General features: G+C 30.3%; 2 protein-coding genes, 1 long non-coding RNA gene and 1 pseudogene across 4 annotated transcripts; 2 read left to right on the forward strand and 2 right to left on the reverse strand.

The window, feature by feature from the left end:
* The first annotated feature begins 2,857 nt into the window (after positions 1 to 2,857).
* Positions 2,858 to 5,051, forward strand: LOC130015360 (187-kDa microtubule-associated protein AIR9-like). Of its 2 annotated transcripts, none has more exons than XR_008790493.1 (2): positions 2,858 to 4,633; positions 4,720 to 5,051. XR_008790493.1 is itself a non-coding variant. In XM_056105316.1 (2 exons), the coding sequence occupies exons 1-2, from the start codon at positions 3,633 to 3,635 to the stop codon at positions 4,894 to 4,896; spliced, it is 279 nt and encodes a 92-aa protein (XP_055961291.1). In that variant the 5' UTR covers positions 2,966 to 3,632; the 3' UTR covers positions 4,897 to 5,051. The 2 variants fall into 2 exon arrangements, 1 of the variants encoding a protein (XP_055961291.1); XM_056105316.1 differs by having other exon boundaries at positions 2,966 to 3,734.
* Positions 5,052 to 6,035: 984 nt separating this feature from the next.
* On the reverse strand, positions 6,036 to 22,142 carry LOC126672727 (cationic amino acid transporter 1-like; annotated as a pseudogene).
* Positions 7,291 to 9,570, forward strand: LOC126674406 (uncharacterized). Its single transcript, XR_007639524.2, has 3 exons — positions 7,291 to 7,437; positions 8,507 to 8,591; positions 9,228 to 9,570. It is a non-coding gene; the product is annotated as an uncharacterized LOC126674406 (long non-coding RNA).
* Positions 22,143 to 22,594: 452 nt separating the features above from the next.
* LOC126672728 (uncharacterized) lies at positions 22,595 to 23,989 on the reverse strand. Its single transcript, XM_050366683.1, has one exon. The coding sequence runs from the start codon at positions 23,987 to 23,989 to the stop codon at positions 22,595 to 22,597; it is 1,395 nt and encodes a 464-aa protein (XP_050222640.1).
* Positions 23,990 to 24,262: the final 273 nt, after the last annotated feature.

Genomic DNA, 24,262 nt, shown 5'->3' on the forward strand with positions numbered 1-24,262 from the left:
GATCCAATCCGTCGGCAAAATCTTCGTCGCTAAATTTTTGGCGACGGACCAAAAAAATTGGCGACGGATTTTTCAGAAATTGCCGACGGATTTTAGCGACGGATTTAAATCCGTCGCTAATTACCAAAGAATAAAAAAAAATTATATCGTAAAATAAATTATTATTATTATTTAATCGGTCACACACCCGTCACACTCCGTCACCCTCCGTCCCCCACCTGTCGCCCGTCGCCCTCGGTTACCCATCCGTTGCCTCCATCACCCACTCGCAATTTTTACAAAGTTCCCAGTAGTTCACCCATCCTTCCCACTGCTCCCACTCATTACTCTTTAACTTTGAAGTTCTCTCGCGCGTATCTCCACCTGAACCAGCTCAGCTTCTTGTTATGTATAAATGTATATTTATATTTAAATGTAACTAAAAAATTACAAATACTTCCTCCCACATTTTAAGATAATTATTTTTTATAATTAATATTTATTTTAAATAATTATTAATGAATAGATAAATAACAATATTTTCAATATATATATTTATGTTATATTTAAATAATATTATATATAATTAAAAAAATAATTATTACTTTTTTCTTTAATAATTATTTTTCTAAATAATTTTTTGATAAAAAATTTATTTAATTTAATATTTTTTTTACGATTTTCTTTTATTTTTTTAAATTAGTGACGGATTTAAATCCGTCGCTAAAATCCGTCGGTAATTAGCGACGGATTTAAATCCGTCGCTAAAAACGGATTTTGCAAATCCGTCGCTAAATACATCAAAAATAATTGGCGGGAGTGTTCCCGCCAACTTTAGCGACGGATTTTCCGTCGCTAAAGTTGGCGGGAACACTCCCGCCAATTTAAATGACAATTTAGCGACGGATTTTAAATCCGTCGGTAAAAAAAAATTAGCGACGAATTTTGAATCCGTCGCTAAAATCCGTCGGTAAAACACAGTTTTTTAGTAGTGAATACTTTAAAAATTAATGAATAATTAATTTATTTCAGAAAAGATACTGAATTTTGATTTATTTTTAATAGGCCTAATACCTTAAAAAAAACGCTGACCTTATAACCCTTATTCGATTCTACCATGACGTTGAAAATTTATCAATTTTATCCTATTTCACACTTTATCGTTTTAATTGTACCCTGAAATATTTGATTGACGTCTTTTTTATTTGAAAAAAAAATTCAAAAACGTTCTCCATGTATAACATATATTAATTGTACATGTTTAAACTTTGTTTAGATTTAGTTAAATTAATTAAAAATTTAAATTAATTTTAATTTTATTATGGTTTTTAGTTAGTTTTTAAAAATAATGGATTTAAGTGTATTTTTTTAATGGAAATGAATTTAATTTTATCTTTAAACATGGTTAATTGAATTATTTCATCATTTAAGTAAAAAAAATTGATTAAAAAATAAAACTTGGGGTGCAATAGAAACGATAAAATGCGAAATAGGGTAAAATTGACAAGTTTTCAACGTTAGAGTAGGATCGAAAGGAGCTATAAGATCAAGTTTTTTTTTTAAGGCATTAGGCTTTTTTAAAAATCTATTACATTTAAATTTATTGCAAAAAAGAAATTGAACTTTGATTTATTTCGAAAAGGTTATCAAATTATCAATATATTACAAAAAGAATATCAAACATCATTTTTTTAAAACATTATCAAAAGTAAATTTTTCCAATCATACAAATCATACGAGAAAATCTTAGAATAATTATTTACCACATAAACTATATGTGCATAATATCCTCAATTTAATTAAAAAAACTTTTCATAGATGAAAAAAATTAATACTATTTGATAATATTTAAAAATAAATTTTACGGAAGGAGAAAAATTTATTCCTCCTTCAGATCGTACCTCCTTTTTTGAAGGAGGCACAATACTTCTTTCAAAAGAAGGAGGAACGATCTGTTCCACCTGAAAAGGAGGAAAAACGTGTTCTTCCTTCTATGAAGGAGGAGCTTCATGGAAGTTCATGGAAGGAGGATGGCAGCTCCTCCTTCCACGGAAGGAGGAAGGCGGCGGTGCGTAGAAATATTTTTTTAAAAAAATTAATTTAATCGGGTTTCAATTTTTAAAAATTTATTGATAATTGATATAAATTAAATAGAAAAATTATTATTATTATTTGTTAAATTTTGTGAGAAAAGGGTTGTTTTTGTACTAAAAACAACATTAATATTTAATTAGAATATACGCTAAAAATGAAAAATTATTTTAAACTTTTTTCTCAATAAAAAGAGGTCAATTTAATATCACGTGGGTAGAGGTAAGACATAAGAATCCAAATTAGGATCCAAATGATTTTTTTTGTATATTAGAGAATAAATGCAAAACACGTTAAAGTTTGATGGTTGTTAAGTAATTAAGTCTTAAAATTATGATGCATTTATGCTGACTATTCCGTATTGAAGTATAAAATTCTATTATTTTTTTATTTTAGATAAATTTTTAAATCTTCCTTTTTTCTATCATACAATTTAAAAAACTGACATAAATGTTATTTATTTATTTTTTAAAAAAAAATCTTCCCTCGGTTGTTTGATGGGTTGGATATATAATTGGACCACAAGCCTAATAATGATAACTGCCTCCATTTCTTTGTCTCTTTTTTGCAAAATAAAAAGTATCTTTGCTTCATACTTGGCTTTCGAACGGCTATTACAGCCAAAACAATCCACTTCGGTCCTTTCCTTTTTCTTTTCAATTGACTATCTTATCCTTCAATTATTTTTGACAAAAGGTACAGAAACATCCTCGCAAGTTTGACAAAAATATAGATTAGTTTTTCTATTTTTCTGGATATAATTAAGCCCTTTTTATTTTCAAATAGAACAAATAACCCTTTTTGTCCAGCACCATTAGAAACACTCGTTAATGGCTGACATGTTTCTCATAATCATATAGAAAATAAATTTAAAAATAATTTTAGAATTAATTTCACATATCACGTAAAAATCCCAATTTATTCTCACAAATACGACAGCGGGTTTCACTTTTGAAATTCACGATGCTTACTTTTCTTTTCTCATTTTTAACCTTTCCATTTTCAAAAGTGTGTCATCCTTTTTTTTTCACGTTTCACGCATTAATCTTGTTGCCGGTTTCTTCCTGTCCTCCTTTCCTCAAGACCGGCGATTAGTTGTTGTTGTATTGTTGTATCATTCGGCTGCTTCCCCGGCGGAGCAACTGGGTGGCATCATCGAAAGATTGTCGGCAAATAACAGATCCGACGACCCGCAACATCTCCTTACGTTCTTCATCGGCACCAACATCTCCTTATTTAGATTCAAAGGTTTTTCAACATATGAGATCCAGTGAATTGCTCCTTTAGATCAGCAATCCTAATCGCAACATATGTTTCTCTTTTGCCAATCATAAATGATTTTGAATTGGTGAAGCAATTAGGGCAGGAGGAGGACGGGTGGGCGCAGAGGATGCAGGAGGTGTAGAGACGATGGTGGACGCCGCTGACTTTAACGTGGAGGAGGAGGATGAATGTTTCTTTAGTATTGAAGTTTCCGCATGTTGCTGTTTACTTGAAACGACAATTTTCTGATTCACTGGCTATGACTTTGGTTTGATGGTTTCAGTTGTTCACTTGAAACCATGCCAAAAGATCTTAAATATGAGAATTATTTGATTTTAATTGTTGAATATATTTATTTTTCAAGTGGAAATATTTCCGGCCTTGTTTGGAATAAATCTTTTGTAAGAATTCAGTTTGATTTAAATTATTTAAATTTTTTGTATTTTTTCTTGAATTTTTTGATTCTGGTAACTATAATTTCTCCTTCTCATTGACCATTTTAGATTTAGTCGAATTGAATTCTTGCATTTTTACTCTATTACAATGAAGTTGTATATGAATTTTTTTTCTTGAATATGGACGTGACTTTGTAGTTCAAGCCATTTTCTCCTTTTGGTTTTTATGGTACAAGAAATGTTAGCAATCAGCTCAAAATTATTAAAGCACTCACTTAAAACGTTTAACAAACCCTATAGTAGTTAAGCTATCACATAAGCTAGGCAATGCAACCGAAGGTCCAATGTACGTAGAGAAGAAATTAATGATAAAACCTACTCCTTCCGTCCTAATAGAGTTGACTATTTTGCCTTTATCACACAGTTTAACAAAAGTAATTATTATTTATGATTTTTATAAAAAAATTCTTATTTTTCTTGTCATACCCCTATTTAATATAGGGTCCACTTACAATTTACTTACAACGTATTCATTAGTGGATTTTAAATAGGAGTAATAGAGGAAAATTGAGTGTAAAAGTTAGTTATTTTTTGGAAGTGGACAAGAGTTTTGGGACAAAAAAATTTCTCAAAGTGGACAACTCTATTGGGACGGAGGAAGTATTATGTTTTTGTATAATCGGGACTTATTAAACACCAAATTTATATCCAATTTTGGATTTCACGGAACACCAACCCAAACTCCTGTCTTTTTGCACTCACTCTCCTCAGATTGGGAATTGGCAATTTAGCTGCTTCGCGTATTACGAAAACCGTATTGCCCGAATACTTATAATAGGATAAAACTTCAGATATCAAGTGCTTTCTTCTGCTGATTTCATTCCCTCTTGGGCACTGTTTCATGAGTGAGAAAGTCTTGATCATGCTATCCTAGTTCTTGTTTATCATGCTGTTAATGGTGCTGATAATCTAATGCACTAAACTATGGCAGGTTGAACTTTTCCGGAATGACCAGCACCGCCTGAGGATTGTGGTAGACAGTGAGAATGAAGTAGACCTGATGGTTCATTCCAGGCATTTGCGGGATGTCATCGTCCTTGTGATCCGAGGCCTAGCTCAGAGATTCAATAGTACATCTCTCAATTCTCTCCTCAAAATAGAGACATGAAGTCAATTAATAGAAAAAGTTTATTCCCTAATTTTTACAGAATCATTATTTTTATTGTTGTCATTCTGGTTTTTCTATGTAAGATGTGTAGTGCTCGAAAATTGCTGGGTGTGTTAAAATTTTTTTGTATAGTATTACATCAATTCTGATATTAAGTAGTTCCAGAAAACCACTGAAACCATAAGCTAACAAAATCACTGAAACCATAAGCTAATGAAGCTCCAACCCAAGATTAATTTTTAATTAATCAAGAATATAAACTTTTTTTTATGAAATCAAGAATATAAACTAGTCACTCGCTTAGCGCATATAACCCTGCAAGTAAATATTTTTCCTAAGAAGGCTATAAATAAAATGGAAGTAATAATAATGAGTACATCTTGGACAAATAACAAGTGAAATGTACTAAAAACTCAACAACTTAGAAAAGAAAATGAGTGTAAATCTTAGTGATAATAGCGTTTGGCATATCTTATCTATGTTGGCTTGAACATTTTCGAATTGAGGATATAAATAGATTCGATAACATACTTTATGCATTTTTATAATTAGTTCATGAAAACAAACATAACTAATCTATATCTATACTATATATAAATGCACGGATGGGGGGTGGGAGGGACATGCAAATTTAATGAATAATCCTTTTCAGTTTACTACTAAATAAAAGTTTTATAATCATTAACTAATTAGTTATTTAATTAATCACTATTGTAATTAAAGTTTTAATTAGAATAGGTAGCTAAATTATCTCCAAATTAGTAGGAATATATATTTTTTAGTTTGATTGAACTACAAAATTAAAATACTGTATTTGGTCAATATATTATTATTCAAATTTCTATCTTATTATTTTTAAAGATATTATTAATAAAATTAAGTTAATTATTTAATTATGGTTATTATAAAACCACAAGAAGAATAAATTTAGTATGGAAAAAAATTTTGATAACCGAATATATTAATATTAATTATAAATAAAAATTGATATAATTATAATAAATTTATTTATATGTTCATTGAGGAGTTACGTTACGAGTCACGTGCATAGCACGTAATGTGAAACTAGTACATATAAAGGGATAAAGAAATTTAAACACCAAATTTATAATTATCCAAAAAACCTACCTATCAAAATACTAAAAAAATAAATAGAAAACTCTCCCTAAATATTCACAGGTGCAGATGGAAAATCTGATGAACGATGCTGCATCGATGGATCCCATTATAAAGACGTCTATAACAATGGAAGTAGATGGCAACCATGGCACCAATGGTACTCCCCACAGTTTAGACTTCCTTGTTTGCTTTAGTATCAGCTGTAGTGCTAATGTGGAGAAAAACCAAATCGGCACGGTTATTACATAATCGATCTAGCCATATGAGACTACCCAGTAAATAGCGGAGGCGATTGAGGATGCTACAATTAGGCCTAACAGTCTGATGAGCTTCTTTTTGTCGACATTCGAGGTCTCATCAGTAGCATAATATCGTCTCACCAACAATGCAAGAGCTGCAAGAGAAGATGAAAAGATTGGAGCTGGACAGAAGGTTTGCCAAAACATCAAGGTTTGCAAAGAAAGCAGTAATACAGTTTTCTACAGTCATGCAAATTGTGGCAATCACCGGGGTGCCATTTTTTTATTGACGGAAGCGAGTAATGGCGGTGCCATGTGCGTTCTGCCAATATGAGTGAAATATCGAGATTGTCCGATCACATTAGTTAGCAAAACTGTTGTCATCCCTTTCAACGCACCCAATCCAACGATATATTTCGCCCAGTTCGTACTTGTAGCTTGAAATGCCACCGTGAATGGCGCATCAGCATCAATCTGGGTGTAAGGCTGCATTAAGCTGAGCGTTCCTGCAAGAACACAGTGAAGTACCACAATAACCGACATGGAGCCTATTAGTCCAAACGGGATATCTCGACCAGGGTTTTTGTAATAACCCGTAAGATTTTTAAGGAAAAGTCGTACCAGAAATATTTGGAGTTTAGAAATTCAAGTAAGAAGGACGGAAAAGAGATTAGACTTTAGAATTTTGTCGGGTCTTAGAAAATTTAAGAAATCAATAATATAAAGTCTAAGTTAAAATTTTATTTTTCAAGAACATTTATTAGTGGGATTATAAATAAATAAGAAATTAGTCGTAACTAATAAATTAAGTGCCCAAATAAAAGATACAAATAAAATTACTACGAAAATTTATTAAGTTTAAGAAACGATTCGGGTTTAGCATGACGACGTTTACGGAAGTGAAATAAAGTATAATTTAAGTTAAAAAAAAAAAGAGGACCTAAGATTAATTAAAGCCTATTTCTATTGTTAAGCCCATTTACCCAAAGCCCACTAACTAAACCCATTAGCTATTAATCATAATCTTATATTTTCTCTTATCTTCCACCACAAGGCACAAAAGACCAAACTCTCATCCTCACCAAGCTCTCATTGCCGAACCCACCCCTTCCTCCATCACCACCATTAATCAACTTCAAGCTAAGGTATTTTGAAGGAAAAATCAATTAAAAAAAAATCAAAGGTAAACTCTTTCTTTCATTTATTTAAAGCTTGGTTGGTTAATTAAGGTCAATTAGGTTTTGGAGAATTATGAAAGAATTTTAAACAATTTATTTTCAGCTTTATTAATTGGTGAATTGTGTTGATAAAATGATAAGTTTAAGAGGTGATTTTGAGCTGAAATTTGTCAAGTAATTAGGGGAAATTATGGCGGATTTTTGGTGTGAAAATTAACGTTATCCGGCGACCGGAGGTAGCTCCGGTGAGCAGCAAAGGCTGCTCACCATGAGCAGCCCCTACGGGCAGAATTCTGCCGCAGGGCAGCAGCTCTGCTCTTAAAGAGCAGAGCTGCGGCAGCCTTTGAGGGCTGCAATTGCAGCCCTCGGACGTCGGGGGAGAGGTGAACTTTGACGTATATCGGTCCTCGTTCGTGTAGTTTTGATTGGTGCGATTAAACGCAAGTTTGACGGGTTATTAGCAATAAACAATGTTAATAGAAAATGACTTATATAAGTGTTTAGGAAATGGAAAAAATTATATGAATACATATTTTTAGATTAAGTTAAGATTAGTTATTAGTTAGTTAAAATGATAATTAAGATTGATTATGAAAAATGGAATTTAGTTAAAGATTAAAAGCTATAAATAGAAGTTTAAGTTACGACTAAAACGTAACGTCTAAGTAAAATTGGGTTGTTAGGAAGTTGTTTGCAAATTTGAGATAAGTTGAATACTAACATAATGTTAGCTATTCAAAATGTTGAGATTGAGCTCGGAATGTGTTAGTCATTTGCAAACCTTGTCGATAAACAAAACTTTGACGATTAACATGTCAAGTTGCTAGAAGTTTGTAAACTTCTATTTAATAAATTCTTGGATTTAGGATTGTATGAAATTGGAGATAAAAGTTGAACTAAAGTTCAATGGAAACAATTAAGAATTTTTATTAGACCTTAAAAAGGTCTACTTAGTTAGTTTTATGTCGAGGGTAGACGCGGTTAAATTATAGCGAATTAAGTGTGCGTTTTATCTTAAGTCTATAAAGTCTATCGAGTTACAGTCTTATTTAAGTTAATTTACATCTTATTTAGATCCGGCAAGGAACGCAGCTAACGGACAAGGAGCACCTTAAGCTAGACGGCAGTTAATCGATCGAGGTTTTAGGAGTAGCAAGCGGTGAGTTTATATATGTTTACATTTGACGTATTACCTGTGCATTACTTTTAAATGCAAAACTTTTATATAAATTGCATAACATTGTTTTATTATTAAAATGTTTATTATAAATGGCATGCATCATTGTTTTGAAACCAATGTAAGTCCGATGGAACAAGCTTTCCTATTGGGCGGCAATAGGAACTGTGTGATCACCAGTTTTGATTTGAACGCTTTATAATTAGAAATGTGAAATAAAAAGGAGGATTATGCTTTTGGATAGATACGAGAGTAACTCGGTAGAACTATCTCGGGACCCGTATCTAGAGAGTAACTCGGTTGAATTATCTCGGGACTCACACCTTGGGATTAAGTAGTGGTGTGAGTAACTCGGTTGAACTATCTCGGGACTATGCCACGTGGTAACGGTAATTCGGTCGAACTATCTCGGGACCGTATCGCTAAGGATTAAATAATGTGATGTTATATACTATGGTTACAATGATTCTCGAATATGAATAATTTATTTGGGTGTAGGGTTGCATTCAGAATTTATATTTGGATGCATATGAATAAATATTTATAGCATTGTTTTGTTTTAAATAATACTCACCTGTAAACTATAAACTCACTCAGTGTTGACTGACCCCCAAATAGTCTTTCCTTTCAGGTAAAATGTTTTGACGTGACGGGCTTCTATCCTTGTTCAGAAGTCCGTATTTTGGAAGTATGTAAATAAGAAGACGTCGTTCGATAGAGCTGCAGTAGATGTCAAGTCCTAGTTATTAATATGGCTTAGTTGAACGGTTTTAATGTTTTATCCAAACTCTGATATGTAAATAAAGTTCTAAACTACGCTTTTAACCGTTTACTATATTTTGCAAACCGGGCTATGCTTGATGTGTGACATCGCATGATAAGACCCTGGCTTATCGTACATCGCCTCGGACGATGTTACAAGTATTGTAAATATTTCAAGTTTATGAAAATGTTTTATGAAGGATCGTTTTATTTATATTATTCATTATATTGCGGAAAAAAAAATTCACTCGTTTTAGGCTTGCTACGGGATTTGGAGCTACCACTCCCATTCCTTAGCGCCGGTCGCGACTCGAAATTTCGGGTCGTGACAGTTTTTAATTTCTTCACCTAAAGTTGCTACTCCATCAAATCCTATATATGCAAAGAATAGCATAGATGAAGCCTTCAAAATTATGCGGATGCCAAAAGGTGAGAAAGGTGCGAAATTGGCAAAATTTGCCTTCATAAGACCGGCGATGACGATGAATGCCCAGATGAACATGTGGACTATTGTAGCAATTAAGTGGAATCTTGATGAACCTTTGATACTCCAGCATGCTCCAATACAGATAAGGATCGAAATCATCACTGCAATGGGAGCGCAAGAAATGAGGCATATATGCAAAAACTGTTCGGTTCATGGTTAAAGAGTGTAGCTAAATATGAAGTCCAAGATCGAGCCACGCCAGCACCAACAATAATATGCTCAAACAAAATGTTTCCAGAGGCAATGAAAGCTACAAAATCACCCAGCTCCACTCTAAGATATGAAAATGAACCTCCAGCTACTGGTAATTCCGTCGCGAATGCGCTAAAACATAACACTAATAGCATTGCTTATATGCCCGATATTAGGTATGAAATTATAATTGCAGGACCAGCATCATTCCGAGCAGCTTTGCCAGTAAGTACAAACTAATGCACCCATTATAGCTCCTATCCCAAACCAAAAAAATATCCAACTAATTCAGATTTTTTTCAGCTCGTTGTGGCTTTCGGCACGCACTTCCTGCAGCTTGAGGTTATCAAGTGATCGTGCCATATTTCGGTTATTGAACCGGGGTTTTATATTAGACAATGCACTAACATAGAAGTTCCAGCTTTGGAATGACTTTTCTGGCAAGAAATTTTCTTTCTTGCAGACACATCCTCTATTTTGTCGGATACTGCCATCACTAGCCATCATTCTAGTGTCGCGCTGTAAGAAAAAGAACTAATCAAAACAAATAATGAAAAAAAACAATGAATTATCTGATTGAAAAATTTAATTTGTTATTTTAGGTTACATAATAAAACATGTGAGCATGTGAGATGTACAAAAAAGTTTGATGAATCTAAACTTATTAATTTCAAATAAAAATATTTTTTTTTGATTAACTCATGAATAAAATCCTGCAACCCCGAGTTTAGATTTTGACCTTCATGAGACTATTTGTCAATACACTATTTTAAAAAGTATTTACCATTTTTTACACCATCTTTTCATAATTTTCCACTCTACATTAATGACTAACATATTTACAAAAATACATTACTATGTACACTACAAGAAACTTGATTTTTGGAAACGTGAGTTGTCGTTGTGAAAACCTAAAATATGGTTGTTAAAAGTTTTTAACAACGACAAATGTGGTTGTGCGTGTTGGCGTAATGTAATGTTTTTTATAACGACTTTTTTAAATAATGGTCGTTGCTATAGGTTTTACAAAATCTATAAGGTTGGTTGTTAAAAGTTATTAGTAACTATAAAAAGTCGTTGTCAAAACATTATAATATTAATTATTATTTTAATATGTTATGTAATTTTATAATTTTTATAATTTAAAATACAATTATTATTAAAATTTAATATTTTTTATTTGTTGATTGATATATTACAACAAAAGTAAAAAAAAATATTATAGTGAAGGGTGAGTTTCTTTTATAGTGAGAATGCATTATTCTCATTTCACTTATTTTCAATGTGGGATTTTAACTATTCCTTCTTTCTTTTAGCAACGAAATTATTTGTCGTTGTGAAATGATAATATTTAAAAACGACACATATGAAATCGTTGGTAAAGCAAATAATTTACAATGACATGATTAGTCGTTGTAAAATAATTATCTTTAAAAACGATATAAATTAAGTCGTTGCTAAAAGTATAACTTTTAATAACGATTTTATTAGGCGTTGTAAAATAATTATATTTAGAAACGACATTAAAATAATCGTTATAAAAGGTATATGTATTGTAACGATTTTAATGGTCGTTGTAATAGACCGTTGCTAAAACTCACTTTTCTTGTAGTGGTATAGAAATCTTATCTCATTTTAAGTTAAAATTTCCACTCTCTTTTCTCTTTTTTTTCCTCTCAAAATTCTTTCTTCTTTTCTTTTTCTTTTCCGTTTCATTATTCGTTTGTCTTTTCCGGTTGCTTTTTCGTTCAGATTTCCGTTCGTGCTTCTCTTCGTCTACTTCCGGTGGATTTCTTGTCTCTTCTGGTCGATTTTCCGTTCGCGTTAAGGATTTCTCGACATTGTTTTTAGATATTTTGTAATTTTTAGGTTTTTGTGATGATTTAAATATTTTGTAAATAAATTATTATAAATCTATTATTTTTTTATTTATAAAATACCTCTATTGTTCATATAATTCTTTTGTCTTGTTTTTGTACATTGATCTATTCTTTTATATTGATGCTACTGATTTTCTAAATAACGAATGATTTATGGTGTATTTACAGTGTTATATGGTATATTTACGCTACAGTGTATTTATGTTGTATCAATAGTGTATTTCTAGTATATTTTTGTTTTCTATATTTTTGGTATATTTGTTGTATTTATGGTGCATTTGCTGTATTTATGGTGTATTTGCAGTGTTTTTATGATATACACCATAAAAATACTAAAGAACACCATAAATACACTATTATTACACTATAAAAGCAGCATAGTTACACTATGTTGGACCAAGTCCTTTTTGATCCCCAATTAATAATGTTTATTAGTGTATAAGAACCTATAGGAACCATCGCTGATCGATTCGAAACTTTCTACCGAGAATCGAAAAATCGCATTTACGACAAGTTGCAGTAGGTTTTCGCGCCTGCTACACTCTCAGTATCGCGGGCGCTACACCTGAATCGTGGGCGTCATAGGCTTGCATCATGAGCACGACATTTGTGCTGACCAAACCCCTTAGGGTTTTGACTTGGATCACGGGCGCGACACATATGATCATTGGAGCCCTAACGACTATTTCTTAGCACCCCCATTGAGGTGTTGACACTTGGTTCAAGTTGATTGGATGATTCCAAAGGAATCAAATGTCGCGAGCGCGACCTGTCTGCTCCTGCGCAATTTTTGTCATCTTTCTAGATGAATTTGAGGAGAGTTGTTGAGGGTTATAAATATCTCACAACCACCATATTTACGTGGTTAGACACTCAAAGAACAACAACAACTACAAGCAATTAAATTAAACTATTTCTTCATTAAATGTGCATCAATTATTTAATTGCTTTTCTGTGTTGTTGATAATCAATACTTTGGTTTATCATTTAGTGTTTGTGGGTTTGTGATTAGCCTTGAAAAATCAGTTAGTGAGTTTGTGTTTAACTCTACAAAAACACTCTTTGTAATTAGTTAGATGTTAAGTTTAAAACACCACCATTAGTGGATTAATTGCAAATCTAAATTTTTGATTGAGTAGTGGAATAGAATCAGTTTGTGATTCGAACCATTCCAAATCTCTTGTGTTCTTTCTTTTATCTCTCAAACTCTTAACCAAACACTAATCAAATTTTAATTTCTAAAATAATATTATTCACCCCCCCCCCCCCCCTCTAAGGTAGTATTTGGGATTTAACACTGTATATACAACATAGTTACACTAAAAAAACACAATAGATACAATATAAATACACCAATAGTTATACTAAAAAATACGATAAAAATATAAAAAAAAAACACCAGAAAAAAATCTATAAAAAAGAGAATTAATTATTAAAAAGTGAGAAAAGGAAATAAATCATTAAAAAGTGAAAAAAGGTATTTATGAAATTAAAAAAAAAGATATTTTTAGTAAAATAAAATATAGGAGCTATAAATATGTTGAAAAAAAATGTAAAGTCATAAATAAAATACAAAATAGTATACTGTAGGAAATTTCCTCTATTTTCATAGCTATTAATATACTAATAAAACTGATAATGTAGTAGTAACACATGAAGGGGGTGAAGCAGTATACACCATACTCTTGGTATAATGTTAGTATAATGTTATTATACTTTAAATTTATTAGTATACTAACATTATATCAACAATATACACCATATTTTTGTAATTATTTTTTATTTGTTGATATTTTTATAAATATTTTAAAATCAATTAGGTATTTTGTAAATGAAAAAAATTAAGAGATATTTTTATAATTATTTTTATTTTTTTAGTAAGTGGTACAATTTCCTCTAAAATTAAAATTTGAGCTGCAGCACCTTCAAACAGCTAGGGTACGTGGTTGTCCTGAGTCTCAATATTGAAATAGAAAAATGCAAGGGCGTAGCTCAAGACCGGAACCTCTTCCTTAAAAAACTTGAGTGTCTAGTCCTTGACAATTTTCTGGCCATGAGGTGCCCCTCTTTAAGTTTTATATGTAAGCATTGATAATAGCATCTGTTGTTAATGCAACGGTCTAAGAGCATCTCCAATGGGATGCTACTTTTTATGGTAAATTTAGCATGAAAAAGTGATAAAATGCTGTAGATAGCATAGCATTTCAAATTTTACTCTAATGCACAAAGTTAAAAAGAAATGTTATAATTATTTATTAAGATAACTATTCTCTTAATTTTATTAATTATTAATTATTTAATAATTTTTTTAATTAAATATTTTAAACTAAAATTTATGTAATATTTTTTTTTAATTTAATAATGAACTTTTCAAAAGATATAATTAAAAGAATCGATGAATTATATAAAAATAAATTATTTAATTTTTTTATTATATTGATGTATGGTCTACTATTAAAAAATTAAATGGATGTTGTAAAATTAAGGGTTAATTACATATAAAATCACCACCTTTACACGAATTTTCAAAAATAACACGATCTTTAAAACGTGTCAATTTAGGGCATCACTTTTCATTTCTTTTCAAAAACAACATGAACACATTTTTAAATAAAATTTTGCTGACTTGGACACCCAATGGGAGTGCCACGTGTCATGCCACGTCAGCAAAAACGCCACTAAAAATGTGCCCATGTTATTTTTGAAAAGAAATGAAAGGTGGTGCCCTGAATTGCCACGTTTTAAAAGTCGAGTTATTTTTACAATTTCGTGTAAAGGTGGTGATTTTATATGTAATTAACCCTAAAATTAAATAGAAGCACAAAATTTAAAATAAAAAAATAAAAAAAAGTAGGTTAAAATAATAAATGCAAAAAATGACCGTGGTAAAATTATAATTAATAGTGAATTGCTATTGGTTGTTGAATTTTAGCATATGCTATAGTCTGTGCTAAATTTAGCACGTGATATAGCATATGCTAAATTTAGCACAAACAATAGCACTGCATTGGAGATGCATTTTAAGATTAAATGCTAAATTATAGCATTAGCACTTCATTTTAGCATTGCATTGGAGATGCTCTAAACTAACGATCCTAAATTCTAATCTCATTATAAATGCTCGTGGGGAAAAAAAAATATGTCTACTTGCCACCATAATATTTTTTCCTCTTATGATAAAGGCACCGTTTGGATTGATGGATTCTAAACAATCCATGGATTCTAACAAAATCTATCGTTTGCCTAGAAAAAAAAATTAGTAGAATCCATGAATTTATAAATTTCCTCATTTTCTACAATCCATCATTTTTTAGGGTTTTGATTTTCCACCTACTAGGTGGGAAAGTCCAAATCCATCATTTTTTATAGATGATGGATTGTTATACTATTTATTATTTTCCATAAATAATATTAAAAATCCATTGATTATATATTCAATCCAAATGATAGAATTTTAAAATCTATGGATTTAAATTCCATTGATTTAAAATCCATCTATTTTGCTAAAATTCATGGTTAATGAAGTTTAATTTGCTCGCTAATAGAATAGAGGCTAAATATTTTGTGGTTAAGGAACAATAATTTTTTAATAAAAAGGATACTGACTTATAAAAATGACAAAACAGTTATCAAAGTATATATTTTTAATAGAGCGGTTATCAAATTATGAAAAGTTATAAAAGAGTTATTGAACTATTATTTTTTTCACAAAATGATTATTATATTATATATGTGAACGAGGCAGAGATGTACGCATCAACCTGATAACCATTTTGTAGAAAAGCCAAGTTCAATATTTTTTGTAGCTTTTTATAATAGAGTAATGGGTGGCGATTTTAGCACTCCAACAGTTAATAACCACACTCCAAAATTATTTAATAATACTATTATACCCTTATTATCAGTATATTAGACTACATATCTCATTGCTTTTTTGAAGACATCTCGTCTATAATTGGCAGAAAACCCTCTTTTAAATAATAACTACAAAATTGTAATACATGTAGTTTTATTTGAATATAATTTTATGTTATTATTATTTGAATATTTTATGTATTTTTATCGGTCCATGTCTTTTTTTTCTTCTCATTATGAGTATATAAAATATTATGTTACTGTATTTTCATATTTTTTAGTATATACATTTTAAATTTTACTAACCTATTTAATTATTTAAGGAAAATAAGACATCTATTATAAAAAATGAATTTAATTGAAGATTTTAATTTTACATAGCTAAATAGATTCAAGTTTGAGAAAAAAAAATAGATTCAAGTAAGTTTCGAAAGAAAAAAAATCAAGTTTAGTTTAATTTGAAAGTTCAATTACTGTATATAATAATATTCATACGAAATTTAAAATTAGAATTAAGATAATAATACAAAAACTACTAATATTAGATTATAAAATTTAAATAAACTAAAATTAAATTTTAAATCTATGATTATATAATTATTTGTATTTTTTTCAAATATATTATATTAGAAATCTGGTTTTTTTAGAAAACTTTTGATAAATTAAATAGTTAAATAAAATTTAAAATAAATATAATAGTTTTATTTTGAACTGAATTGGAAAGTTAAATACATAAAAATACAATGATAGAAATATATGATATATTAAAATTATAATAACATATAAATATGTTTAAATTAAAAACTACAAGCATTATGTTAAAAAAATTATAGATTATATCATTTAAGACGAAAAAAATATTATCCAATAAAAAATTTAATAAGAGGCAAGTCAATTATATACTAATGAAAAGGACATATTATTCTAATCAAATAATTTTGGAGTGCAATTATCAACTGTTGGAGTGGGAAAATCGCTACCCTAGAGTAATCTATAGTTTGATAAAGATTTATACTCTTTTATAACTGACAAAAGATATAAATTAGCTCTTGTGGTAAGAGCCTATGGATATTTAGACCTCTGAACTGAACTGTAACTCACTTAACCATTATGGTCATAAAAAAGAGAAAATGACAAAATTATACAAAAAATGAAAGCAAATAACAACATTACTTAATCAGCCAAATAATTATATCAGCACATACAAAATCTAAAAAATTACATCAAATACATACTCCACAAGAAGCTGACACGTTGCAAGGAGAGAAGGGTAGAAAAAAGTCAAAAACGCATCAGAATAGGTCAAAAACGCGTCAGAAACGCGTCTGACATGCGTCTGACACGCGCATCATAACCGTGCGTCAGTCATGCGTCAGTTCGTCAAACTATTCAAACATGTATCATTTATGTATCTGATATGTATCATATATGAATCTAGGACATACCTGATTATTACTTTTTCATATTTTTAAAACAAACATAAATTTATAAATAAATAAATATATTATTAATATGTATTATTTATGCGTCTCTAAGGTGTATTTATAATATATTTTAAATTAAAATATATATGTATCACGTGCTTTAGTTAAAATTCACGTATCAAAAAATATCAATAACATTTTAATATGTTACTATTCACTATAAATTGAAGCATAAAAATAATAAGTTATGAGGTGTATATATAATATCAAAATGTTATTGATATTATTTGATATTTTATTGTCTTTGAGGTGTATATATAATATATTTTAAATTAAATATACACCTATCACATACTTTAATTGAAATTCACGCATCAATAACATCTTTATATGTTACTCGATATAAACATCTTTAATATACATGATATATACACAAAAAAAGAACTCATAACAATATTATCCACTTCATTAGCATTAAAATATATTTTTCTCTTTATTTGCAACAATTTCTCATTATCCGTCTCAACTATTTCTGATATGTATAAGAGATGTATTGTATATGTATAGTATTTGTATGTGAGTTGTATATTTAACGCATTGAATATATAATGTACGGATAGTTAACATGTATTTATAACATATATTAAATAAAAATATGCCACATGCTCTGTAAATTGTATAAAATATTTATCAATGATACGTATTAATAATATATTTATCATGTTTTAATTGTATATGAAAGATGTATCTAACGAATACATCTAAAAGACATATATTAAGGATGTGTATATTATGTATAAATTATATATCAACGATGTATCTGTTTAATACATTTTAAAAATATATCTATCATATATATAAATTATTTATCAGAGATATATCAAATATGCAGTACATGTAATAAAATTTTCGATAAGTTTTGAGATGTATAAAAATATCAGTAATAAAACTTAAAAAAGGACAATAAGTAGAAGGTTCTGAACAACGAATATGTATCAAATATGTATTGCAAATGTATTTGATATGTATTTGAGGTGTATCGTATATGTATCGTAGATGTATCAAATCTTTTTTTCAAATATCTTTTGTATGTATCAAATATTCATCGGTTGATTTAATTAAATCGATAAAAAGTAAAAAATAACAATTTAAAAGTTTAATTGATTCAATTAATTAAACTTCGATTTACTACATCTAGTTCACTTTTCGATCCAAGATTAAAAAAAAGATTAACTCATCTATGCGTCGATTAACTATTTTTTTTAAATAAATAAATTTATTATTATCTAATATATCTTAGTTGTGTCGAAAATGTATTAGAGATGTATTGAAAATGTATCGGAGATGTATTCGTTATATAAAATTTGATAATATTTTATTTAAATTTATTTTTCAAGTGACTTTTTGTATGTTTGATTATTTTTAATTTTTTAACATAAATTAAATTCACCATATTATAATTCTTTTAATTTTTTTCTAATATAAATTATTTTAATCCAACTTGTGAATGGAAGAGAGAACAGGGCCAATGTATATTATTTTCTTCTAATATAAATTATTTTGTCTCCTCTCCCCAATCTTAATCTCCATGTGTACATAACACTCCAATCATTAGAAGGATATATCAATATATGTCTCATGTTAATTTGTACAAAAGATCTCAGAGAACAGGGCCAATGTATATTAATGCTCAAGTTATTTAACAGATGAAGCCAAGCATTGCTGCTGCAAGTGCCTCATCTACATAAATAAGGTCTACTTTTCTGCAATTCTCGGGAGAAAAACAAATCATAAGCGGAACAAGGAAGAATCTTTCTATTGAATTCCCATCAAAACAAATTTATTGGCAATCCAATCCAAATTATTGTAAAAGAGAGATAAAGGTACAAAAAGTGTTGTTCAGTAATGCTTATAAACTAGATAAGAAACAAGACAAAGAAGAAAAAAAAAACATCATCGTTCAAAAACGCATCAGATTGCGGGTCTTAATAGCGTTCTTGAAGCCAGTAGTCACGAAACCAAGGGGATGAGTGAACAAGAGACCATCACTCGTCGGAGAAAACCTCCACCGTTCGGTAAGCAAGCGGCACAAAGAGCGGTGCTTTGAGATTGAACGTTGATGGGTGAGACTGAGATATGACTTCCATTGAAAATTTGCAGAGAAATAAAAAATAAAAAATATCTAATCTTGAATTGAGAGGATAAGGATAAAAAGCAATATCTGTTAGATCTATATAAAAATGAATCAAAAAAGACAAGTGGAAGGCTGTGATTAATTAGGTATGAGATGTAATTTTTTCCCGTTATTAGCTTAAAAGAGTAAAGAAAAAGTTAGCATAGATGTAAGATTTAAGAAGCCTTAGCATTTTTGTAAGAAAGGCCCTTATTTAGCCCATTTGTGTAATTTTCTCCATAAAAAATGGTATGAAAAGGACCATACCATTAACTCTCTTAAAATTCTATTTCTTTAAAATAATGAATACAAATAAGCCCTTGTGGTTAAATATTAGAATATTTACCCTCTTATAGTCTAAAACGACAATAACTTTCTTTTTTAAAAATAAGATAATCATTTTTATTATTCTAAAATTATTCTAAATTAATTTCTTTGAATTATTTTTAATATTATTAAAAATTTATTTAATCTATTTTTGATTTACAAAAGAGAAAACCACAAAAATATTACTATTTAAATAGAAAATAACCAAAATACACACCAACCTAATAATTTACATTGATACCAAAAAAAGATAAAAGTTTACATATTCTAACCAAAACACTAAATAGGAGACACATGGCACACATAAAGTAAAAAAAAGTCAAAAACGTGTCATAACTGGTCAAAAACGCGTTTGACGTGCGTCAGAATCGCGTCTGACACGCGCGTCAGTCACGCGTCAGCGCGTGTCAGCGAGTCTCAGCATGGCAAAATAATTTAAACATGTATCAGTTATGTATCAGCTACGTATCTGTTATGTATCTGAAATGTGTCACTGATTCATTTTCTCATATTTTTCAAAATAAAAAATATATATATATACACACAAATTATTTTATGTACTATTTATGTGTATATGTATAATATATTTTAAATTTAAAGATATATGTATCACATGTTTTAAAAACGCATAAATTACGTTACAATATATATATTATATATTAAAAATATATGTATTTATCATATATAAATTATATATATAAATTGCTTCTAATATGTATTCGATATATGTATTTAAAAAACGTGTCTTCCTATTAAATATTTGATGCTTGCTCCGTCCTTTCATTTTTCCATGTTGCATGAGGTTTTGCCTTTTTAGCTCAATTTATTCTTTATATTTATAATGTACTTATGATGTATCGGCCATGTATTCACAGTGTATTGCAAGATATAGATGATACATCAGTAATATGTTAAAATTTTATATTAATTTTTCTCCTATATATATATATATATATGATGTATCGATGGTGTATTTATGATGTATCGGTAATGTATTACGAGGTATCGATAATGTATCGGTCATTTTAAAAGTTATTTCGTTAAAATAATCCAAAAAATTTAAACATGTATCTTCAATGTATCTGCTATGCATCAGAAATGTATCGTTTATATATCATTAATACACACATGTACCGATCATTTTGAAATTTATTTTGTTGAAAATTATAATCATTCTGAGTTGGAGATGGATTCTAAAAATTGTAATCAATGCTATTATCTACGAAATTTATTTTATTGAAATAATAATAAAAAAGGAACATGTATCTACAATATAATAATGATGTATTTTATGATGTGTTGACGATTTATCTATAATGTATAGGTGGTGTATATATACGATGTATACATCATGAATGTATCTAATATGTATAATAATATATACGCAATAAATTAAATCGATAACTATATAATGTTTTCACTAAATTTATCACCAGTTTAAGTTAATCTCAAAAACAGTCTACATACGTCTCAAAACAACTGTAGCCGACATGAAATATACTAAAAAATTAAAATATAGAACCAAATTTATAATTTTTATTTTGCATAAAATCAGATTTTAAAAATTGTTCAATTACATCTCGAAAACATATCACATACATCTCAGATACATTTTTGATACATCTCTGGAGTAACCCCTTCATGGATGACTTAGTTTCTCATTCAAATGCCATAAATCGCAGAACATAATATAACTCTATTAATTCTGCTCTTAAAAAGTCATTAATGAAGATCAGTGAAAGAGTCAATTCTGAATCCTTCTTTTCTTAATACATAAATAAAAAGATCCAATTTTTTACATATTCATCACCAACCCTTCCAATACAAACCAATCTTTACCTTAAAAATATAAACTTTTTACTTCAACTTTAGCCCAAAAGCTACAATATTCTCCACAAACTAACCAAACTAAACATAAAAATATCAATCAAAATAGAATGAAATGAAAAATTCCCCATTCTCGGTGTCATCCACTATAATTTGAATCGAAAACACACATGAACCTCGATCCCCTGCAAAAATAAACCAACAATCCAATTTTTTAATACTTACCCACATCACAAAATTAGAGAAAGACGGTAGAAGTTAATATCAATTATTTTAAGCATTTTAGCTTAGTCTGAATCTGAAAAAAGATTATGCAGTGACATTACTATTATAAAAAAAAAAGTACCTTAATCCTATCAGATTGTCCATCCGCCGCTCCCTCTCTTGTTCTTGAAGTTTCAGTAGATTCCCATGAATCAGACCCTTCTAAATCTGCTTCATCAAATGGGTAGAAAAACCTACTTATGGAGTCATTTTGAAAGAATAATGGCTTCTTCTTCGAAGATCTTTTTGTTGGTGTGGAAATCGTGGGTCTTTCGAAAATAATAGCGACCCATTTTTACAGAATTGTGAAGGAATGATTTCTTCACCGTCTTTGAGACCCATTTTCAATGAGATGTGAGATTGAGTATGCAGCTTGGGAAGAAAAGATAGAAAATGTAATAATTTTGCTACATAAGCTATTTAATGTTAAAACACTTTGATAGAAGATAAAAGATTCCAACACGTTGGTATTTAAGAAAAGATAACCCGTGTTCTCAATTAATCTGTAATTTTCTCTTTACAAAAAGGTAAAATATTTATTATAATTACCTATCATATTTCTTTTAATTACAATAAGTACAACAATTGCTTCCAATAAGTTTCACATTACAATAATACAACTGTGACAAATCTACCTGCTTACACACATTCAAAACATTATTTGTTAAATCTTCAATACAGCATTCATTTTTTTTTCATTTTCGCAATTTTTTTTTCCCGATAAGATAAAACGCATCAACACAAATTTACGTAGGATAAATATAATGCATTGGTAGATGAAATGGAGCGTTAATTTAGAGTGGTTCACTGGAGGCTTCAGTGCGGAACCTGAAGCAATTGGCACCAGTGAAAAAACCGTCATGCTTTTTAGTATTTTCTAGTTGGCCATTAATGAGGGTGTCCTGCTGAATGTAGGAGAAAGGAACATCGCAGAATCCGAGTGTTGCAACAAGAGTGAGTGTCATCTTAGTCATCGGATTAACAGTTACCGGCACTCTTCTTGTCAAAGTGTTGGATGATTCTGCGGTAGTTCCCCACTCGTAGTCGCTCGCGGTTGTCTCCGTGGTGGCAATGCCAGTGTCTAGAATAGAAGGAATACTCATTGACATTGCGATGCTAACAGAAGATGAGGAGGTAGTACCGGTACTGACGGTGTAAATCCTCTGCTGAATATAACTCATCGACACCTCGAGTGTTGCTGCTTCGTTACCCATATTTGTGACACAAGAGCGCGCCAATGTCACCAATGATTGGTCATACACTCTTGCGTCTTCCAGCCGGTAATTCACATCATAAATTTGTCTCCTGTTCACTAGCTCTTCCAGCACCAGGTAGCTCTGTCTGTCTATGGTCGTGGCCCAAGATTCCGCAGCAAGACAATCGAGGGTGCTACGATCATTGGTTCTACGCAAATATCTGTTATTACCCTTGCTACGCAGCGCGATAGCGTTTCCCTTGATTCTGACTGGCCAAAATGATGTTGCTGGATCCGAGTCGGATTCATCCGTTGATTCTGGATATATTACATTTGGTCTAGCCCTCCAGAATCTCCCACTGACTTTATTCTTCACGCGGATGCTTCCGTCGGAATTGGTGAAGATTTCCTCCCCAACTCTATGATCTCCAATATCATCAGCTCCAAACTGCAAGTGTGTGTTTCTTCTTGCGTTAAATAGATACTTGCCGTTGTCTCCCTTCACTGCCACATGTTTGGGAAGTATCACGAATGATTCCCAGTCGGTGAATGTGAAGAGATCCCATCCATTTTTGTCCAAGTCAGACCATCGGACAACTAAGCAGTGATTATTATCGTCGCCCCCTGTTCGCAATTGACAGAGATTGTTTCCGCTTTGAACGTGCTGGAACCGATATGTTAAGCCATCGTTGAGCATGGGTTTAAACAGCGTGCATGACCATTTGGATCGGTTTTCCTCCGCCGCATCAATTGCTGCGCCGACATAAACCGACCCTTCTCTAATGCGACCGAGGTACATGTTGTTGTAACAGCATCTTATGTGGACTAAATCGCGGTTGCTACTCGATCTTTCAACTCGAAACTTGGATAGCGGATCAAGAACATCATTTCCGTCGCATTTGACGTATGTTCTATACCTTCCTTCTGTAACGTAACGCAAATACTTGTCACCGTTTGATCTCAACACAGCAAACCGAGGAATGGGTGAAGCCATGGTGTTATCTCTCTTTATCTAATGTGTTAAGAGACAGAATAGATAATTTACTTTGCTTATAGTTGCTTGCATATCTACAACCCACTTCGGCACCGCTATTTATAGGAAAATTAGTAGAGTTTTAAAGATTTTATTTGATTTTTTTTTTGACAAAAAAAGAATTATGTATGCTTCCTCTATTGGCGGCGTTAAAACTTTGCAGGTTACCGAATTATCAATTTATTTTAGAAAGAATAATGAACTTTTAATTTATTTTTAAAAAGCTATCGCAAT

This window comes from Mercurialis annua, linkage group LG3 (assembly GCF_937616625.2).
Source record: "Mercurialis annua linkage group LG3, ddMerAnnu1.2, whole genome shotgun sequence".
Taxonomy (NCBI): domain Eukaryota; kingdom Viridiplantae; phylum Streptophyta; class Magnoliopsida; order Malpighiales; family Euphorbiaceae; genus Mercurialis; species Mercurialis annua.

What these genes read in the sequence shown, in the direction of transcription:
- LOC130015360 (XM_056105316.1), top strand. Translation starts at nt 3,633, where the DNA reads ATGCCAAAAGATCTTAAATATGAGAATTATTTGATTTTAATTGTTGAA. An exon ending in TTGTTTGGAATAAATCTTTT is followed by an intron (nt 3,735 to 4,719) that starts GTAAGAATTCAG and finishes AAACTATGGCAG; the next exon opens with GTTGAACTTTTCCGGAATGA.
- LOC126672728 (XM_050366683.1), bottom strand. Translation starts at nt 23,989, where the DNA reads ATGGCTTCACCCATTCCTCGGTTTGCTGTGTTGAGATCAAACGGTGAC.